Here is a 17,743-nt window from a genome sequence, read left to right as displayed (position 1 = left end):
GCGGGGAGGCGGGCGCGGCCGGGCCGGCCTCCCCGCGGCCGCGGGCCCGGGCTCTCCATCCGGGCGCACGTCATGGGACGGATGGAGCCACACAGAGACGTCTAAGTCATGCAGGAGGCGCGCGGCCCCGGCCCGCTCCCGCCGCCCCAGACCCCTCCTCTCAGCCGACAGAAAGACAGACAAGAAGGGTTCCCGACCTGTCGTGCCCTGCATGTTCAGAGTCTGTCATGTTTGGTCAAGAACGGGGCGGGGCTGGAGGGCAGGTCTGCGAGGCCGGCGGCGGCGGGGCGCGGGGAGGATCCCTGCGCCGCCTGCGGGTACCTGCTCCCGGCCGCCGCCGGGAGGTGACGAAGTGGTAAAAACTCACGGTTACTAGTGAGCGACACAGACACAGACTTTCCAGTCTATTAACAACCACGCCAGAGAGGTGGGGCTCTAACTGCAAACACTGGGCCACGGCCCCGCGCTGCCGGCGCTGCCGCTTTAGTCTCTATTCGCCGCCGGTGGCTGAGGCTTGGGAGCGGGCGGGCGGCGCGCAGCGACGCGGGGATTTGGACAGTGGCCGTAACGGTGATTTCTCCTCACCAACATGGCGGCACCCGCGACAGGCGACTCGGTAAAATGGCGCCTGCCGCAACACCTAGCCCGGGACTAAAGGGCAGGAGAGATTCCTCCGCGTGCCGCGGCCCTTGCCCAGCCCGCCGGGGCCGAGCGCGCCGCCCATTGGAGGAGACGCCCCGTCAATCACCTCCGGGGGCGAGCTCTCACGCTTCCCCTACGAAGCGGCGGAGGAGGCAGTCTCTGATGGCGATGCCGGGCGGCGCTTGTAGTTCAGGGAGGGGGTGGCGTCCCGCGGGACCTGCAGTCCTTCCGCGCCTCCAGGGCCGGTCCGCGCCGGTCCGAGGTTTTCCCTGCGAGACGCCGCCTCCCAGTGATGGGGAGTTTCAGACGTGCCCTAACAAACGGGCCCTTAAAGCCATGAGCGGTTGTGAGCCCGGGTGGGGTAATAACTCGCGGCTGCTGAGTCGTCATTTATTCTTTTTTTTGAGTCGTCATTAAAAAACAAAAAACAAAAAACCTTGGTTGCTTAAATAATGGGGAAATGTACTTTCTCGTTCAAGGTTGTAGCGAATGTCTCTTTTTGTAATGTTTAATACTCAGAATCACGTTGTGAGGAAAACTTGGCATGTAACTTTTTCTGATATTTAATACTAAATTTACCTACCCGGTTATTAGTTAATAATGACAGAAAAATCGTCAAAAGAATCATAGGTTTTTAATTATTTCATAAAAACGTTGATATGCAAAATACATACGAATATTTTATAAATAAAAACAACTAGCTATTACATTTCTTTGCACTTGTGAACGTGATCTTCAGAAAAAGAATTTTTAATGACAACATTTTGGCCTGTTTAGTGTGCTACCTTAGTTTTGAAGGAAGGTCCTTGGTTTTTATTAACGTGATGGATTGATTAATCCTCTGAAATATCTGACTTCCTTTGGGTAAATGTGTTTTGCATAAGTGCAGTGCATTTAGAAGCAAATGCAATTAGATTAAATTTTCAATTAAAAAATGTGGATATGTGTATTGAAAAGAAATCGCACTTTTTTCTTTTTTTTCTAAGTTGAATGCAGCCGTTGACAGGAGATGTACACTGATGGATAATTCTGGAGGCACTTGCCACGTTTGGACATAATACATTTCTAGGAAACTTTCAAAAGCAGCTATATGAGCGTTTGGAGTTGCATTAGAATCTCTACTTTGTAGCTATGTTACTTAGATCTTACTGTAGCTAATTAGGAGAGACATTTCTTTGCAGTTTTCCGAGGACGTTTGAGGTAAACAGTTGCTGTTCCTTCTTTGCACTTCAGTTTTTCCTCTCCCCTATATCTGGGGGCATCAGGATCTCTTTCGAACTTTAGGGTCTTTGGTTTGCTGTGGTGTGGAACAATGAATACAGTTCTCCCTAGATGAAAAGCCTCCTTCCTAACCCTTGATGCACACCACTTAATAGGGCATCAGGCCCTGGTCTTTTCTTTTCCCTTGGGTAGCTGATAGGGAGTGACAATGTGGGTGGTATGGAGGGCGGGAGGTGATGCTCCTTTGAAGCTCTGTGCTTCGAATCTAAAAGTGCTCAGAGATGTTAGATAAAATATATTTAAGTTGAGGGCTAATCCAAGCTCAGCATTCCTCACCTTTAACTGCCTAAATTAAGAAGGCATGCATTCATCACAGAGATTAAAAGAGATCATTAGTTTTCAACCTCGTAAATGTTACCTAACATTGAAAGATGGACCATAAGAACTGCAGAACTCTCTGCACATAACAACTCCAGGAAAATCTCTGCCCCAAGAGAAAGCTATATTCTAGCATGACTTCTAGCAGCATAAGACCAGACCCTTGGGAGGACTCCCACCTCCCATTAAAACGCCCATCTGAGAAAGCTCAATGCTGCCAGGAGAATTACTGTTTGTTCTCGCCAACACCTGACACAGGCCTCTGCCCCCTGTGCTTTTGTTTCTCCTACAATTCAGGACTGTCTTTCTCAAGGACCTAAAAGCCATTCCTTTGAAATTTAATCATCAGGAAGATAAGAGCCTGTCTCCCAGTCTCTGGCGGGGTGGGGTGGGGTGGGGGGGCTTTACAAATAAATACCTGTTTTAATCACATTCTTTGGAAATTTTCCAAAGAAAAACAAGCACCTGCATATTAGCCCAGGCTTTGCAAAATTGCTTTCAAAATGTTGCTTCCAAATGAGATTAAGATACTGACACAGATGGCAGGCTCCATCTCCAGAAAAGACGGCGGTGGTCCCTTCTCTAGTTCACGCTCTCTGATAGCCTCAGATGGAAAAGGTCAGGATTGGTCCATAGTACACTTCAGGTGTCTGTCTCAAACGTAGAATTCAGAGGTCAATGAGTCATATCAGGGGAATTCCCTGGCTGTCCAGTGGTTAGGACTCCCAGCTTTCACTGCTAAGAGTGAGGGTTCAATTCCTGGTCGGGAGACCAAGATTCCCAAGGTCCACAGTGCAGCCAAAAAAAAAAAAAAAAGTCATCAGAACTTCTTTAAGCCTGTTTCTTAAATACTTGCCTCCAAATTCTTTATTATTCTTCCCCAAAGATAATGAACTCAGAGGCAGCTCTGAGCAGTTGTGAAAGCATTTTCTGATGCAAAAAACAAAAAAAAATAGTCTTTATTTTAGGATATCACTTATGTACACCTGCAGTAGAAATGTGGGTTTGTTTGTTTGTTTGTTTGTTTTTTCCAGTAGTGGGAATGGTATGTGCTGAACTCTATATATCCCTGACCCTCACCTTTTAATCTTAGAAGGATTGATTCACTGATTTGTTTATTCAGCAAGGATTTATTGATCATGTCAGTATGCTTTAGATATTGTGCTATTTTCTGAGCACAGAGTTGTGGATAAACTACTTGGGATGTCTGTTTTCATGGAGCTTAGAGTCTAATAATTTGCACTTGTGAAGTTTGCATTTATCAAAATACTAATTGGGGTCAAGGGTGCTTACTCAGTTAAAATTGAACTTGACTGCATATAATGAAAACTCAGCTATATGGCTTAACTAAAAACAGGTTTTGAGTTTCTTTAATAACAATATATCTGGAGGTAGGAGTCCAAGACTGATGCAAGTGCTCACAGAAGTCATTATAAACACAGGCTCCTGTTGGCTTCTTGCTCTGAAATTCATAGCCCAAAGCTTTCATCCTTAACTTCTAGCTCAACTATCATGTGTTCTAGGGCATGGTCTATATAATATCTATTCTTTAAAATGTATTGATGTTTTATGTACATGATTAATTTTTATAAATACTCCATGCATGCTTAAGAAAATATAAATTCTCTCAAATGTCCGTGATTCTGTTTCAAAAAAGTTTATTTTTTATTTTCCCTCCCACGAACCTCCCAAGCTGCCCCCATCCCAAGCCCAAGACACCCACCATGGACAACATTTCAAAGTAGCACCTCCTCCCACAAACTCCACCATTACCCTTGGATCCCCAGTGGTTTCTCACAATTTTCTGTTTCTTGTTACTTTGTTAATATTTTACTCTATTTGCTTTAGTGTACTACTAGTTATCTATATTTCCCTCTAACCATCCATCAATCCATCTAATTTTTTGACACATTTCCTTGTTTTTTCTGTGGCTGATTGAAAATTTTTCTCTGCTTTTCTGCAATTTCACTATGATGTGTCTAGGCGTGAATTTCATTTAATTATTTTGCTGGGTATTTGTTGAGTGTCTTGATGTGTGGATTGGTATGTTTCATCAATTCTGGAAAATCATAGCCTTTTCTCTTCAAACATTTCCTCTGCCTTGTTCTCTTTCTCTTCTTGTGATTAAAATTAATTATATTTAGACATTTTGAGTTATTATTGCTATTTCTAATAGTCTCTTTCATAGATTCTTTTTTTAAAGGTGGGGAGGTCTCTCTGCATAGTTTCTTCTGACTTGTCTTCCAGTTCACTAATTTCCTCTTCCACCCTGTCTAGTTTTCTATTAAAGAGTGTCTTATTAATCAAGGTTCAGTCAGAGAAGCAGAATCACTAAGAGATAGATAGATTTACAGGCGGTTGGTCTTATGCAATTGTGGGAACTGTTTAAAATAATCTCTGTAGAGTTTTTGTCTGAGTCTAGAACTTAAGATCTTCAAGGCAAGGGTTCAGGAAGGGAAGTTGGATGTAAAGAAGGAGAGTAGAAATGAACTGGAATCCTTAAGGACAAACTAGAACCTGTATTAGTCTCTCACCACATCCAACTTTTATGATGTGGGTGCTTTGAAGGAGAATCTTGTGCCTTTTATCATGGAGCTAAACATACCTTGCCCAGAATTTGGAGAAGCTGAAGGAAGATCTGTGACAAGGTGTGTCAGCTGAAGGTCTGATTGTTGCCCCATTTCAGCAAGGTGAACTAGCAGATAAATGATTTTGTTATGTGCATGTGTTGCACCAGCATCTGTCACCCCTGCAGTAACTTCCTGAGTATAAAAACAATATGACTGCTGTTTCACTTCCACCTTCCAAATTTTGTGCAAAAATCTCTCTGATAGCCCATTCTAACTGGAAACATTCAAGGATAGGAATCCTGTAAAATGTAGAGCAGCCCAGCCAAGATGACACACTAGAAAACCACCAAGTACACACTTTTCAACTAGGCACCCATATGTTACCACTTTAACTCATACTTAACTTCCATCCAGAATAAAAACAATAGCAAAGTTATGCCTTTGCCTATTATGATGCAGCTACACAGTGTTCAGCCAAAAACATGTTAACCCTTTCCCCTAAAAAGGATAAAAACTCTCTTTTCCATCCTTGGGTGATGTTTATTCTTCTAGTTTTTCCTTTAGCTCAGTCACACTCCTTTCATATCAAATAACTTGAGTAATGAGATATAAAGTTAACTGCTATTAATATATCATGTGTTAGTAGGAGAATGGGAGAGGGGAAGATTTCATATATTATATAAAATATACATATTTATATTTCACACACATGTATGTGTACACATACACATATCAAATTGACGATGAAACATTCATAACCACTACAATCATTTTTGCTACTGGCCATTTGGGAGTCAATCTACCACAAACATATGTATAGCTTTTTATAGTCTTTATCTGAAAAGTCTAGTATCTGATGCCTTTGCAGGTCAGTTTTTCTTGCTGATTTTGCTGTGCTTTTTTGTTGTTGTTGTTGTTTTTTGTTTTGTTTTGTTTTTTCTTTAGCGGTACACGGGGCTCTCACTGTTGTGGCCTCTCCTGTTGCGGAGCACAGGCCCGGACGTGCAGGCTCAGCAGCCATGGCTCACGGGCCCAGCCGCTCCGTGGCACGTGGGATCTTCCCGGACCGGGGCACGAACCCGTGTCCCCTGCATTGGCAGGTGGACTCTCAACCACTGTGCCACCAGGGAAGCCCCTGTGCTTTTTTTTTTTAACCTATCACTTTAATTTCCTTTGGTTGCCTGGCTATCTTTTGCTGTATGCTGGACATTTTATGTGAAAAAGTATGTATGGTAATAATTCTTTTTTTTTTAACTTGGGATCTTAGCTCCCCGACTGGGGATGGAACCCGCACCCCCTGCAGTGGAAGCGTGGAGTCTCAACCGCTGGACCGCCAGGAAGTCCTATAATTTGAGTTTGGAAATACAGCACTTTCCTCCAATGAAAGGATACTAAAGGTAGCTTAATTCAATTTTCCTCTTAATTTTTAGTAATGATTCATGTACAAAAGAAGGTGACTGCCAATAATAGAAACAACAGGGGAAAGTACAACTTCTCTGGGGAAGATGTCTGGCTTCAAAGAACTTCCGTTGTCTTGTCTGTGAAGTGGACCCTGATTCCTGCCAGGAGTCAAACAGTCCTTCACTAAGAGAAGCAAGTCAGGCTCTCTATCATTGGTCCAACCTACCTTTTGAGGTTTTTTCCCCACGATTCCCTTATACTGGCATTACATTAAGCAAAACTAAATAATTCCCCATTTTTCAAACTGTACTTTATTTTCCTGCCTTGATACATTTCTCTCCACGTGTGATGCCCATTTAACTTCATCTCTTCTAATGGAAATTACCTCAAGACCAAGCTCAAATATACCCCTTTTAAGAAGCCTTCCCAACCAATGTGCTTTTTTCTCTTCTGAATCCTCTTGGCACTTAGTACCCACCCTTTTTTCCCCCAACTAACCCTGGGCATCTTCATTTCACAAAAGCCCCCTATCAACTGTATTTTTTTTTTTTTTTGCGGTATGTGGGCCTCTCACTGTTGTGGCCTCTCCCGTTGCGGAGCACAGGCTCCGGACGCGCAGGCTCATTGGCCATGGCTCACGGGCCTAGCCGCTCCGCGGCATGTGGGATCTTCCCGGACCGGGGCAGGAACCCGTGTCCCCTGCATCGGCAGGCGGACTCTCAACCACTGCGCCACCAGGGAAGCCCCTATCAACTGTTTTTTAATAGACTTTGTTTAGAGCAGTTTTAGGTTTATACAAAAATTGAGAAGTACAAAGTTTCCTTGCCCCCCCAAAACACAGTTTCCCCTGTTATTTACATCTTATGTTAGTCTGGTATATTTGTTACAATTGTTGAACCAATATTGATACATTAACATCCACAGTTTACATTGGATTCACTCTGTGTTGTACATTCTATGGGTTTTGACAAATACATAGTAACACGTGTCCCTCATTACCATATACAGAATAGTTTCATTGCTCTAAAAATCTGCTGTGCTCTACCTATTCGTTCCTCCTTCCCTACCCTACCCCCAACCCAACACTTGGCAACTGCTGATTCCAAATAATTGACAAAAAATCCTGGAACTAACAAGCAATTAAAGCAAGGTTAATATACAAAAGTCAATTGCTTTCCTACATACTAGCCATGAACAACTGAAATGGGAACTTAAAATCATTTACATTAGCACCAAACAAAACAAACAAAAAAAACCCTCAAGCGTAAAGCTAACAAAATATGTACATCGTCTATATGAGGAAAACTACAGACCTCTGATGAAAGAAATGAAAGAAAATCTAAATAAATGGATATTGCTTCACTGAATTTTAAAAGCACACTCTCCACTCAGTGAGAATCAGTGACTGGCAGAGCAGAGGGGCAACCACTCATTACAGCCCTTTATTGGCTTGGGCTGGCTACACAGGACCCACCTCAAATCAGAGATTTAGAAATGCCTTCCTTCACAATGACGGTTAACAAAAAAAAATCCCCCAAACAAAGGTAGCCCCGCAGGTGTGCAGCTTCCAGTGAAGAGCCCAGGGCCCTCACCCCTGTTAGTTGCAGCAGGGAAAGAGGCGCCAAGATAAAATACAAACAAGCGTTTCGTATATATGTATAAGTCCTAAATATTGCCTGGAACGTACTCATACTAAAATGTAAAAAAGTTATTTGTAGCTTAACCAAAAGTCAAATGTAACTGTGTCTCCTGTATTTCTATTTGTGATATCTGGCAACCCTACTCCAAGGCCTCACTGTGGCAGAGACTTAGAACGAGGAAAAACAAGTATCTTAGGTGTATTCTGTGGTTGACATTTTTCAAAGCCTTTCAACTCTTTGCTCTCAGGATCTTACTGCAAGTCTGAGAGGAAAGCGGAACAAGCATTTCCATTCTCATTAGCCCGATGGGAAAAAAACCCAGACACACCTCCACCCACCCAAAAAAAAAAACCACACAGTAAAAAAACAAAACAGGGAACAAGAAATGGAGGGATGCCTACCCAGGTCAGGAACACAGCTGGCTCTGATCATTCTTAAGCCCACCTGTTGAATTAGCCCAGGTTCAACCTTGGAATCACCTAGGGAACTGCCCAAAACCCGCTGATACCCGGACTCCACTCCTAAAGTCTGGGCGTCTTTTAAAAACATTTTACCTATCTACTTATTTATTAATTTAAATCAAAAAAAATTTTTTTTAACCTTTGGACCCTCTCCACCCATTTCTCTTAGCACGTGGTACTTTCAGTGGACTTTTCGGCCTTAAAGTCATCTTTATTTTAATTTAATTAGATTGTAAAGAGTCTGCAAGTCGCAAAATCAGTCCACCGCTCTGGTTACTCATCTGAAAATGTGGGAGGTAACAGTGTATTTCTTAGAGGGCTGTTGTTAAGATTAGGTGAGCGAAAATGTGAAATGATGCCTGGTACAAAGTGAGCGCTCAAATAAACGTCAGCTACCATGCCTTAGAAACACTGTGACTTCGATCGAAGAGTTTTCACTAAAGGGAAATAAAGGAGGACTACGTTTTAAAATTTTGCTAAATACTTGAGATAACGTGTCAAGACGTATACACGCAAACGGCCAGGAGGACGGCGCCTGCGCAGGGCCGCGGGGGAGGGGGCGAGAGCGGGCGTGCGCAGAGCCGGGGATGGAAAAGCGCATGAGCGGCGCGTCCTGCCCATGGTGCGCGGCGTCCTTCTAGTGGTGTGCGGCGCCCTCCTCACGCCGTAACTGTTCCTCGGTAGCTGTCGGGCTCTGACGAGAATGATGGATTTTGAGAATCTTTTCTCCAAACCCCCCAACCCGGCTCTCGGCAAGAAGCCCGCCACGGATTCTGACCAAAGGTGACCCCCGGTCTTTTCATGCTTTGAACGCAGGGGATGCAGTTAGGTTTCGCCCCTTTGTTCCTTCGGGAGGCCGCGCTGGCAGGGCCGCCAGGTCCCGCGGGGAGCGCGTCGGGCCGGCCGGGCCGGTGCGACGGCCGGGCGCCCACAGGTCGTTCCGGGGCAGGGGTTAGAAGCCGGGGATGGGGCCCGGTTCATAGGCCGCCGGGGCCAGCGGTGCCGGGAGCCTGGGCCTGGGGGAGCGGCCCAGACGGCGAGGGGGGCCCGGGATGCTCCCCTTTCTCTGCGCCCCGGCCCCTCCGGCCGGGTGGGAACCCGCCTGCGGCCCCATAGCGCTTTGCCCTTGCAGGCAGTCATCTCCTAGGGGACAGAGATCATTTGTCATTCTCATTGCACGTGCTAGGCGCTTTTGGGTAGAAAAGACGTGCGGTGAAGGATAAAGAGTCTCCTGATTTACATCGGAAGATCCTAAAGACCATAATAGAGCAGCGAACTCCATTGGGATATACTGTTTCCTTTAGGTTGAAAAAGGCGTTGAGACTGCCACGGAGAAAATGGAAGCAGGTTAGGGAGGTAAGAGAGGATGGGATGGTAGGGAGGAGGTAGATCTTTTAAGTAAGGGAGGTAAGGAAAGCCTCACTAATAACATCATTAATATTTGAGTAGGGACCTGAAGGAGGTGAGAGAGGTTGATTATCTAGTGGGAAGAGTATTCCATATAAAGGTCCTGAGGTGGAGTGAGCTAACTGTGATGGGGTGTTGGGAGCGAAGTAGCCAGAAAGACAACTGGCATGGAGTAAGAACAGTGGGACTGGAAAAGAGGAACTCGAGAGGTATTGGGATGGGGGGCGGAGGGGGAGGCAGCTTGTGTAGGGACTTGTAGGTGCCGTAGTAAGGACTCTGGCTCCTACCCTGAGTGAGGTGAGAGGTCTTGGAGGGTTTTTAGCCAAGAGTGACATATTAGCAGGACCATCTCGTTATGTGGAGAGTAGAACGGAGGGGGGGCCAGAGTAGCTTGGATCGTAGTTTTAGCAACAAGAAGTGGTCAGGTAAGGATATATTTGGAAGATAAACTATTTTCTCAGAGATTGGATGGGCAGTCTGAGAGAGGAGTTAAGGTCAACTTCAAGGTTTTTGGTCTGTATCATTAGAAGGTTGGAGTTGCTGTTTAAGATTGCAGGAGGATTAGATCAAGAGTTCAGTTTTGGGGAGTTCCCTGGCGGTCCAGTGGTTAGGACTCTGCGCTTTCACTGCCGTGGCGCAGGTTCAATCCCTGGTCTGGGAACGAAGATCCCGCAAGCCGTGCAGCGCGGCCAAAAAAAAAAAATAAAGTTCAGTTTTGGATATATTAAGATTTTGTCTAGTAGATATCCAGGTGCATATTTTGAATAGGAAGTTGGCTCTGCCTGCCTGGACTCAAATCTCAGCTCCACCATTTGCTAGATTTGAGGCAGGTTACATAAGCCTTCCGTATTCCGTTTTCTTATCTGTAAAATGGGCTTTTAAACCATAGTATATATGTCATCGGCTGTTGTGATGTGTGTAATGTGCATGGAACAGCGCCTGGCACAGAGTAAGCGTAATGCAAGAGTCAGCTGCTGCTGTAATTGCTGCTGTGGTCATTATCGCTCTGCCTAAGGAGAGGTTGCTTCCTACTCCGTAAAATGATTGATTACTGAAAACTAGAGCAGTGAAAGTCCACAGCATTTGGTTTATTGGCTCTTGTAACGATGGCCTCTGTAGAAGGCGCACACCTTGGTCTCTTATCTGATGGACGTGACTGAAGCTCTGACTGGGGACAGATCGGCGTAGTAAACTGTTGGATTGGATGAGGCTGTGAAGCCTGAGCTCCTCCTGTAACTTTGAAAGAAGCACAAAACCACTCTTCGCATTCCAGTGCTAGCATTGCCTTTCCCCTCGCAACATGTTCTTTTGAGAACATAACACATTGCCTAGTCCTTGCCTTTATCTGGCGTGCAACTCAGATCCTAAGCTTTTGTCCCTTGATCACTACTTGCTGAGACACAGTTGTCTTCAGACTTCTGTGTCTATAGCATCAACCATTATTTAGACTTACCTGTACGTTTTATTGGCTTCTTTGTTTCTTTTATTTCCCATCCCATCTTCATCTTTCTTAGGTTATTTTTAGTTTTGCTGGAATAACCTCAAGTAATCATCTCAGATGGTATCTATGCATGTTCAGCTTCTCAGTCCTAATGACCCTGGCAACAACTTTTCTTTTTCATCTTCCCACTTGAATATAAGTTTAGTTCTCTCCTGACCTCGGAAGGCACCCTGCGTTGTACCTGAAATACTCTTCTCCCTGACATTCCTCTTTGTTTTTAATTCTTACATATCTTTTTTTTTTGCGGTACGCGGGCCTCTCACTGCTGTGGCCTCTCCCGCCGAGGCTCCGGACGCGCAGGCTCAGCGGCCATGGCTCACGGGCCCAGCCGCTCGGTGGCATGTGGGATCCTCCCGGACCGGGGCACGAACCCGTGTCCCCTGCATCGGCAGGCAGACTCTCAACCGCTGCGCCACCAGGGAAGTCCTTACATATCTTTTAGGTTAGGAAAACTTCTGGCCCCCAAACCTAGGTTAAGTGTTCCTCATGTATGCACTGATACTTAGCACACCATACAGAAGTTGCTTTCTTTTTTTCTCCCAAGTAGATAGAAAGTTCTTAGAAGGCAGGAACAAGGTCTTTTTCATTGTTGTATTCCAGGATTTAAGGTCCAGAGCCTGGTGTGCGGTGGATACTCAGTATTTGTTGAATGAATGGATGATTTATATAGCTGCTAATAGTTGAACGTTAAGGTTATGTAATATAAAGTTTCAGCTTTGCGGTTTACTCATAAACATGTGTTGACATTTACTACTCATCATTGAGCAGTAATGATGGAATGTTTCTCTGGAATATTTGGGGTAGATTTTGAATTTGGAATTTCTTTGAGGGCAAGTTGAAGGTAAACCAAAGCAGTGAATTTTAATGTTGTGGTATGAACCCTTTTCATGTTGAAAAACCCGTCTGTGTTATTTGATATTTTTGCTGCAGAATCGATGGTGAAATAGATGATACAGAAGTTGAAGAAACACAAGAAGAGAAAATAAAATGGAAAGTAAAACTGAAGTGTGAGCAAATTTCCAAAAAAGTAAGATTAAGTTGGTGTATTGAAAAAACAGACAGAAATGGCTGTGAGAAGTTGATTAGGGATCCTATTTGTCTCCTTTTAGTCAGCATTTGAGACCAGGTTACTTATATCAAAGGAAACCTTGTTATACTTAAAAAAAAATTAATCATTTAAGAACTTTGTTGTTTAACATGAACTGTTTCTAGTGCATTGTCTGTATTTTGGTTTCCCCTATCTTTGAAATGGTTGTTAACGGTTTCAAAATCTTCTTTCTTTTCAAATTAGATTAAAATTTTTGATTTGCTAAACTTAACTAACCGTAGTGATTTATAGCTTGAAGCTTGTATTCAGTTGCTAGGACTGCCATAACAAAGTACCTCATACTGGGTGATTTAAACAACAGAAATTTATCGTCTTGTGTTTCTTGAGGCTAGAAGTCCAAGAGCCAGCTGTCGGGAGGGTTGGTTCCTTCTGACAGCTGTGAGGAAGAATCTGTTCCATGCCTCTGCCCTAGCTTCTGGTTGGTTTGCAGGCAATCTTTGGTCTTCCTTGGCTTGGCTTCCAGAAGCATCATCTTGATCTTTACCTTCATGTTTGAAGGGCATTCTCCCTGTGTGAATACGTCTGTGTCTAAATTTCCCACTTTTATAAGGACACCAGCCATATTGGATTAAAGCCCACCCTAATGACCTCATCTTAACTAATTTTACATATAATGGCCCTATTTCCAAATGAGGTCACATTCTAAGGTACTAGGGGTTAGGACTTCAACATAAGAATTTGGGGAGGACACAGTCAACCCACAGCAACGCCAATATCTGCATCTTTCTTGCTTTTTCTCTTTTTGAACTTTTTTAATTGTGAATTTTAACGCACTGCAAAAGAATGGGTTCAAATTGGCAATGAGACTCACAAGACACACATGGGCTTTCATATGATATTCTTATACTCAGCTTTATAAAAGGATACAGAACAGAACATCCAGCAGGTACAGCATCTTCATCTCCTCAGGAAGCCTCTCAGCTACCCAAGTACGTAACTTCTTTTGCCCTTTGGGGCATATATGGCTGCTGTGGACGAGAGCTGTGGTGGACACCAAGAAACTGCAGTTTGGGTTTCCCACACCTTTTTTATGCTATTTTAGTCATGTAGGTCCCAGTCTTTCATGCCCACTTAAAGTTCCCCAGTCCATGTATAACCCCATACAGGAGATAGACAGGTACAACCTTCTACGATTATCTTGAGGAGTTTCCCAGAAATAATACTGTGAGAAGATGGATACCTAGATTATTTCTAAGTAGGCTTACTCCAGGCCAGGCTCTTTACTTATGAGTGTGTAAAACATAAATGTATAGTATCACAGCTAATTAAAAAGAACACCCAAGTAGACACTGTGCAAATCAAGAAAGCTTTACCCACAGTGCCTCTGGTGCCTCCTTTTTCAGTTGTATTCCCTTTTCTCCTCCTGGAGATGACTACCATCCGAACTCGTGTACTAATCACTTCCTTGTTCTTTACAGTTTTACTACTAATGCTGTCACGCTTCAGAATGCAGTTTTCTCTTGCCTGTTTTTGCACTTTATAGAAATAGAATAGTGTTGTATGTGCTCTTTGCTGTCTTATTTTTCTCAACGTTATATTTATAAGAGTCATAGTATACACGATATATACATGTAGTATATACATAGTATACACAAGTGGCATATACTGATTTGTTCATTTTCTTAGCTGCATGGCATTCCATTGTTTGAATATACTAGGTTCTGCTGTTGGTAGACATTTGGTCTCATGTCCAGTTTTGGGGGTTATGGGTAATGCTGCTACGTCTCTCACTTGTATCCTGCTGCACATCTACTCTACATTTACCTAGGAGTGGAACTGCTGGGTCTTAGAGTACAAGCATCTTTCCCTTTACCATGATGCCAAACTGTATTCCAGAGTGGTTCTACTGATGTTTATTCCAAAAGGCAGTGTATGAGAGGCTGTATTTCTACTGCTGCTCACTTGATATTTGTTACCTTTCTTATTTTCTGCCATCTGGTGAGATATCTTCATTGTCATTTAGTTTGCATTTTCTTGATTACTATTGAGCATCTTTTCATGTTTGTCCAACTTGGATTTGCCTTTTTTGTGGGCCACTTTAAGTCTTTTTTTCATTTTTTTCTTTATTCTGGATATAGGGGATTTTTTCCCCTTCTTAGTGGATTATGTGTTGCAAGTATCTGCTCATTTTGTGGCTTTCTTTCCAGTCAATGGCAGTTTTTATAAAAGGTTTATAATTTTAATGTATTCAAATTTATTAATCTGTTCCTTTATAGTTAATGTTTTATATGTTTTATTTAAATACCCTGAGGTAATAGAGATATTTCCCTACAGTGTCTTCTAGAAGTTTTGTTGTTTTTCTTTCCCATTTATGTTTATAATCACCCAGAATTGATTTTTATGTATACTGTGAGGTAGAGGGGACAAATTTCATTTTACTTTTTTTTCATTATCATACCCAATTGTTCCATCACCATTCATTGGGGGGAAAGAACTGTCTTTTCCCGCATGAGTCTGCAGTGTTATTGGTGTCAAAAATCAAGTGTTTGTGTTCTGATGGGTCCGTTTCTGGACTCTCTCTTCTCATCTGCTGGTTTATATGTCTGTCCCTTCCCCCAAGACCTCACTGTGTTGATTATTACAGTTTTATTATAATAAGTTTGGATATCAGATAAGCAAGTCCTCTCACGTTGTTTTTCTTCTTTAACCATCTCAGCTCTTCTTAGCCCTTTGCATTGCCATATAAACTTTAGAAAGAGTTTGTCAAGTTCCACAAAAAATCCTGTTGGGATTTTCACTTTGGAATGCATTGAATCTTTAGGTCATTTGGGAGAGAACTGACATCTTTAGAATATTGGATTGTCCAGTCTTTAACTCCTCTTTAATTTATCTCAGCAGTGTTTTATAATTTCTTTGTAGATGTCTTCCATCTTATATACCTTTTGTCAGATGTATTGCTAGGTGTCTGATGAGGCTATTGTGAATTACATCCTTTCCTTTTTTTTTAAGCACCATTTTCTAACTTGTTTTCTCACTTAGCTGGCATACATTGTTAGATAGGAATGCATGGAATTAAACTTTTGAGTTCTTGTAACATTTCTGAAAATATCCTGACTTTAGTCTCATAGCTGACAGGTAATTTGGCTGAAATAGAATTCGGCTTGAGCTTATTGCCCCATTTTCTTCTACTGTCCAGTGTTGCTAGTGTGAAGTCTTGGCAATCTAATTCTAGTTACTTTGTTAAGTATCCTGTTCTCCCTGGAAGCTTTTAGAGTCTTCTCTTGGTGGTGTTAGAGACTGAATCTTTTTTCATTCATTGTGCTTAAGTGTTTGGTGAGACTGTTTACTCATACCCTTCATGTACAAGGAATATCTTTTATTTTTATTCTCTTTGCCTTTTTTCTTTATATTCTAAGACATTTCCTCTATTTCTATCTATCTTCATTTCGTAAATCATAATTATCAAGAGTTCTTTCTTGTTCTGTTGTTATAGCTTTCTAGCATTTTTTAAAAATATACCATCTTGGGGCTTCCCTGGTGGCACAGTGGTAGAGAGTCCGCCTGCTGATGCAGGGGACACGGGTTCGTGCCCCGGTCCGGGAAGATCCCACATGCCGCGGAGCAGCTGGGCCCTTGAGCCATGGCCGCTGAGCCTGCGCGTCCGGAGCCTGTGCTCCGCAACAGGAGAGGCCACAATAGTGAGAGGCCCGCATACTGCAAAAAAATATATATATATACCATCCTGATATCTTTGTGTATTTATTTAAAAATTTTTGTGCTCTTTTCTTTTCCTTGAATTGTATTTGATTCTTCTGGATCACGTTTTCTCTTTCTACTGCTTTTTTGTTTTATTCTCTAGATCAGGAGTCAGTAAATATTTTCTGTAAAAGATAGGCTTTGCAAGCCAAAAGCAAAATTGAGGGTAGAATGTAGCTACTGATATAACAAGTGGGAGAAAACAAATTTCCACAGCATTTTTATTGACAGAATTTAACATATAATAATAATTGAGTTTTTTGTTGTACAGGTTTACTAGTGAGAATGAGGGGATTCTTCTTTTGGGTTAATAATTTGCTTAACTGGAGTTCAAGGTTAGTGTTCCCTATCTAAATTGATTGCAAAGATTCATCTGTTAGTGCTGATCTGTAATTAGACTCTATACATTTCATCTTTAAAGGTGTTTTTTTTACTGCAGGTACTGCAGAAAACTCTTATCAGTTCACCAGCATGATTGTTACTGAGTATATTCATTGCTTGGAAGGCATTTTTAAAACTTTATTAGTTTTTTCTCTTGAGATTTGTCTTTTAGCCTGTCATTACACTGCAGATTAATTACTTCCAATTGAAGGTTAGGTGATAACTCCTCAGTTGCACAGTTAAATGGATTTTGAAATAGCGATTTCGTCTGCATATACATTAAAATCTGAAAAACACTGCTGGAACTGTAGTTTGAGCCTGGAAGATAAATCTACTGCAAATTTGCGTGAGAATGGAGCTCTTGCTTCTTGTTGTAACTTTGGACAGCACAGTGATATGAGCGATGTCAGTAACATCTGTCAACTCATCAAGAGCCAAGGAAAACCACTTGATATCATTTGTCTTATTTTTTTAGTTGTCAGAGTTTCTCCCAGTTCCCTCGCGTCTTTGAGAAACTGTTGTTGCCAAAAGGCCAGTTTTCTTAAACAACTTTTTCTCTGGACAGTTCTTCAATTGCTGCAATCAAACATGATTTAATTAACTCACCATCAGCTTTCTTTGGCTAACAACTGAGCCACTCAGAAACTTACTTTGATTGCAGCCTCATTTTCATTTTTGATTTTTGTGAGGAAATAATTTTGTGATGAGATATTTTGCTTATATTTTCTAATTTTTCTCACCATGGCTTTCCTTTGAGTTGGGATCATTGTGATGAATGCTTAATATTGTCAACATATATTGTGTTCCTTCAGCACTGCTGTAGTATCATTGTGTAATAACCGTAATGCTTTGCCACCTAGTTTGACAGTAAAATAATCCACACTTTACTGTGTCTTAAATGCATGGCATTCAAAGTCTGCTTTTCATGTTTAGACATGGTGGGTGTGCACTGGTAATGAAACAAAAAAGTATCATGACTTGGTGATATGTGACGTATTCAACATGCTGTCAAGTTATAACTGTCAGGGTTTCCCTGGTGGCACAGTGGTTAAGAATCCACCTGCCAATGCAGGGGACATGGGTTCGAGCCCTGGTCCAGGAATATCCCACATGCCACGGAGCAACTAAGCCTGTGCGCCACAACTACTGAGCCTGTGCTCTAGAGCCCGCGAGCCACAACTACTGAAGCCCGCGTGCCTAGAGCCCGTGGTCTACAACAAGAGAAGCCACTGCAGTGAGAAGCCTGCGCACCGCAACAAAGAGTAGCCTCTGCTCGCAGCAACTAGAGAAAGCCTGCGCACAGCAACGAAGACCCAACGCAGCCAAAATAAAATAAA

The 17,743-nt window shown here is 42.7% G+C and overlaps 2 protein-coding genes across 4 annotated transcripts in view; one reads left to right on the top strand and one right to left on the bottom strand.

Moving 5' to 3' along the window:
- Window positions 1-626, bottom strand: part of ZC3H6 (zinc finger CCCH-type containing 6) — a 52,427-nt gene extending 51,801 nt beyond the window's left edge. The window contains exon 1 of the mRNA XM_029232019.1: window positions 198-626. Within this exon, the coding sequence (XP_029087852.1) occupies window positions 198-229 (32 nt within the window). The 5' untranslated portion in view covers window positions 230-626. The remainder of the gene's footprint in view (window positions 1-197) is intronic.
- An 8,303-nt stretch (window positions 627-8,929) lies between these two features.
- Window positions 8,930-17,743, top strand: part of ZC3H8 (zinc finger CCCH-type containing 8) — a 34,450-nt gene continuing 25,636 nt past the window's right edge. For 2 of the 3 annotated variants that reach the window (XM_029232564.1, XM_029232563.1), the window contains exons 1-2: window positions 8,932-9,096; window positions 12,152-12,248. In XM_029232564.1, coding sequence (XP_029088397.1) covers window positions 9,017-9,096; window positions 12,152-12,248 — 177 coding nt within the window. In that variant the 5' untranslated portion in view covers window positions 8,932-9,016. Of the gene's footprint in view, window positions 9,097-12,151; window positions 12,249-17,743 lie in introns of all 3 variants that reach the window. The other variant, XM_029232565.1, reaches the window with a different exon arrangement.

Source organism: Monodon monoceros, unplaced genomic scaffold, assembly GCF_005190385.1.
Source record: "Monodon monoceros isolate NGI ecotype Baffin Bay Population unplaced genomic scaffold, NGI_Narwhal_1 Super_Scaffold_19, whole genome shotgun sequence".
Taxonomy (NCBI): domain Eukaryota; kingdom Metazoa; phylum Chordata; class Mammalia; order Artiodactyla; family Monodontidae; genus Monodon; species Monodon monoceros.
The sequence above is the reverse complement of the archived record's forward strand: the minus strand, read 5'-3'. Positions and strand labels throughout refer to the sequence as shown.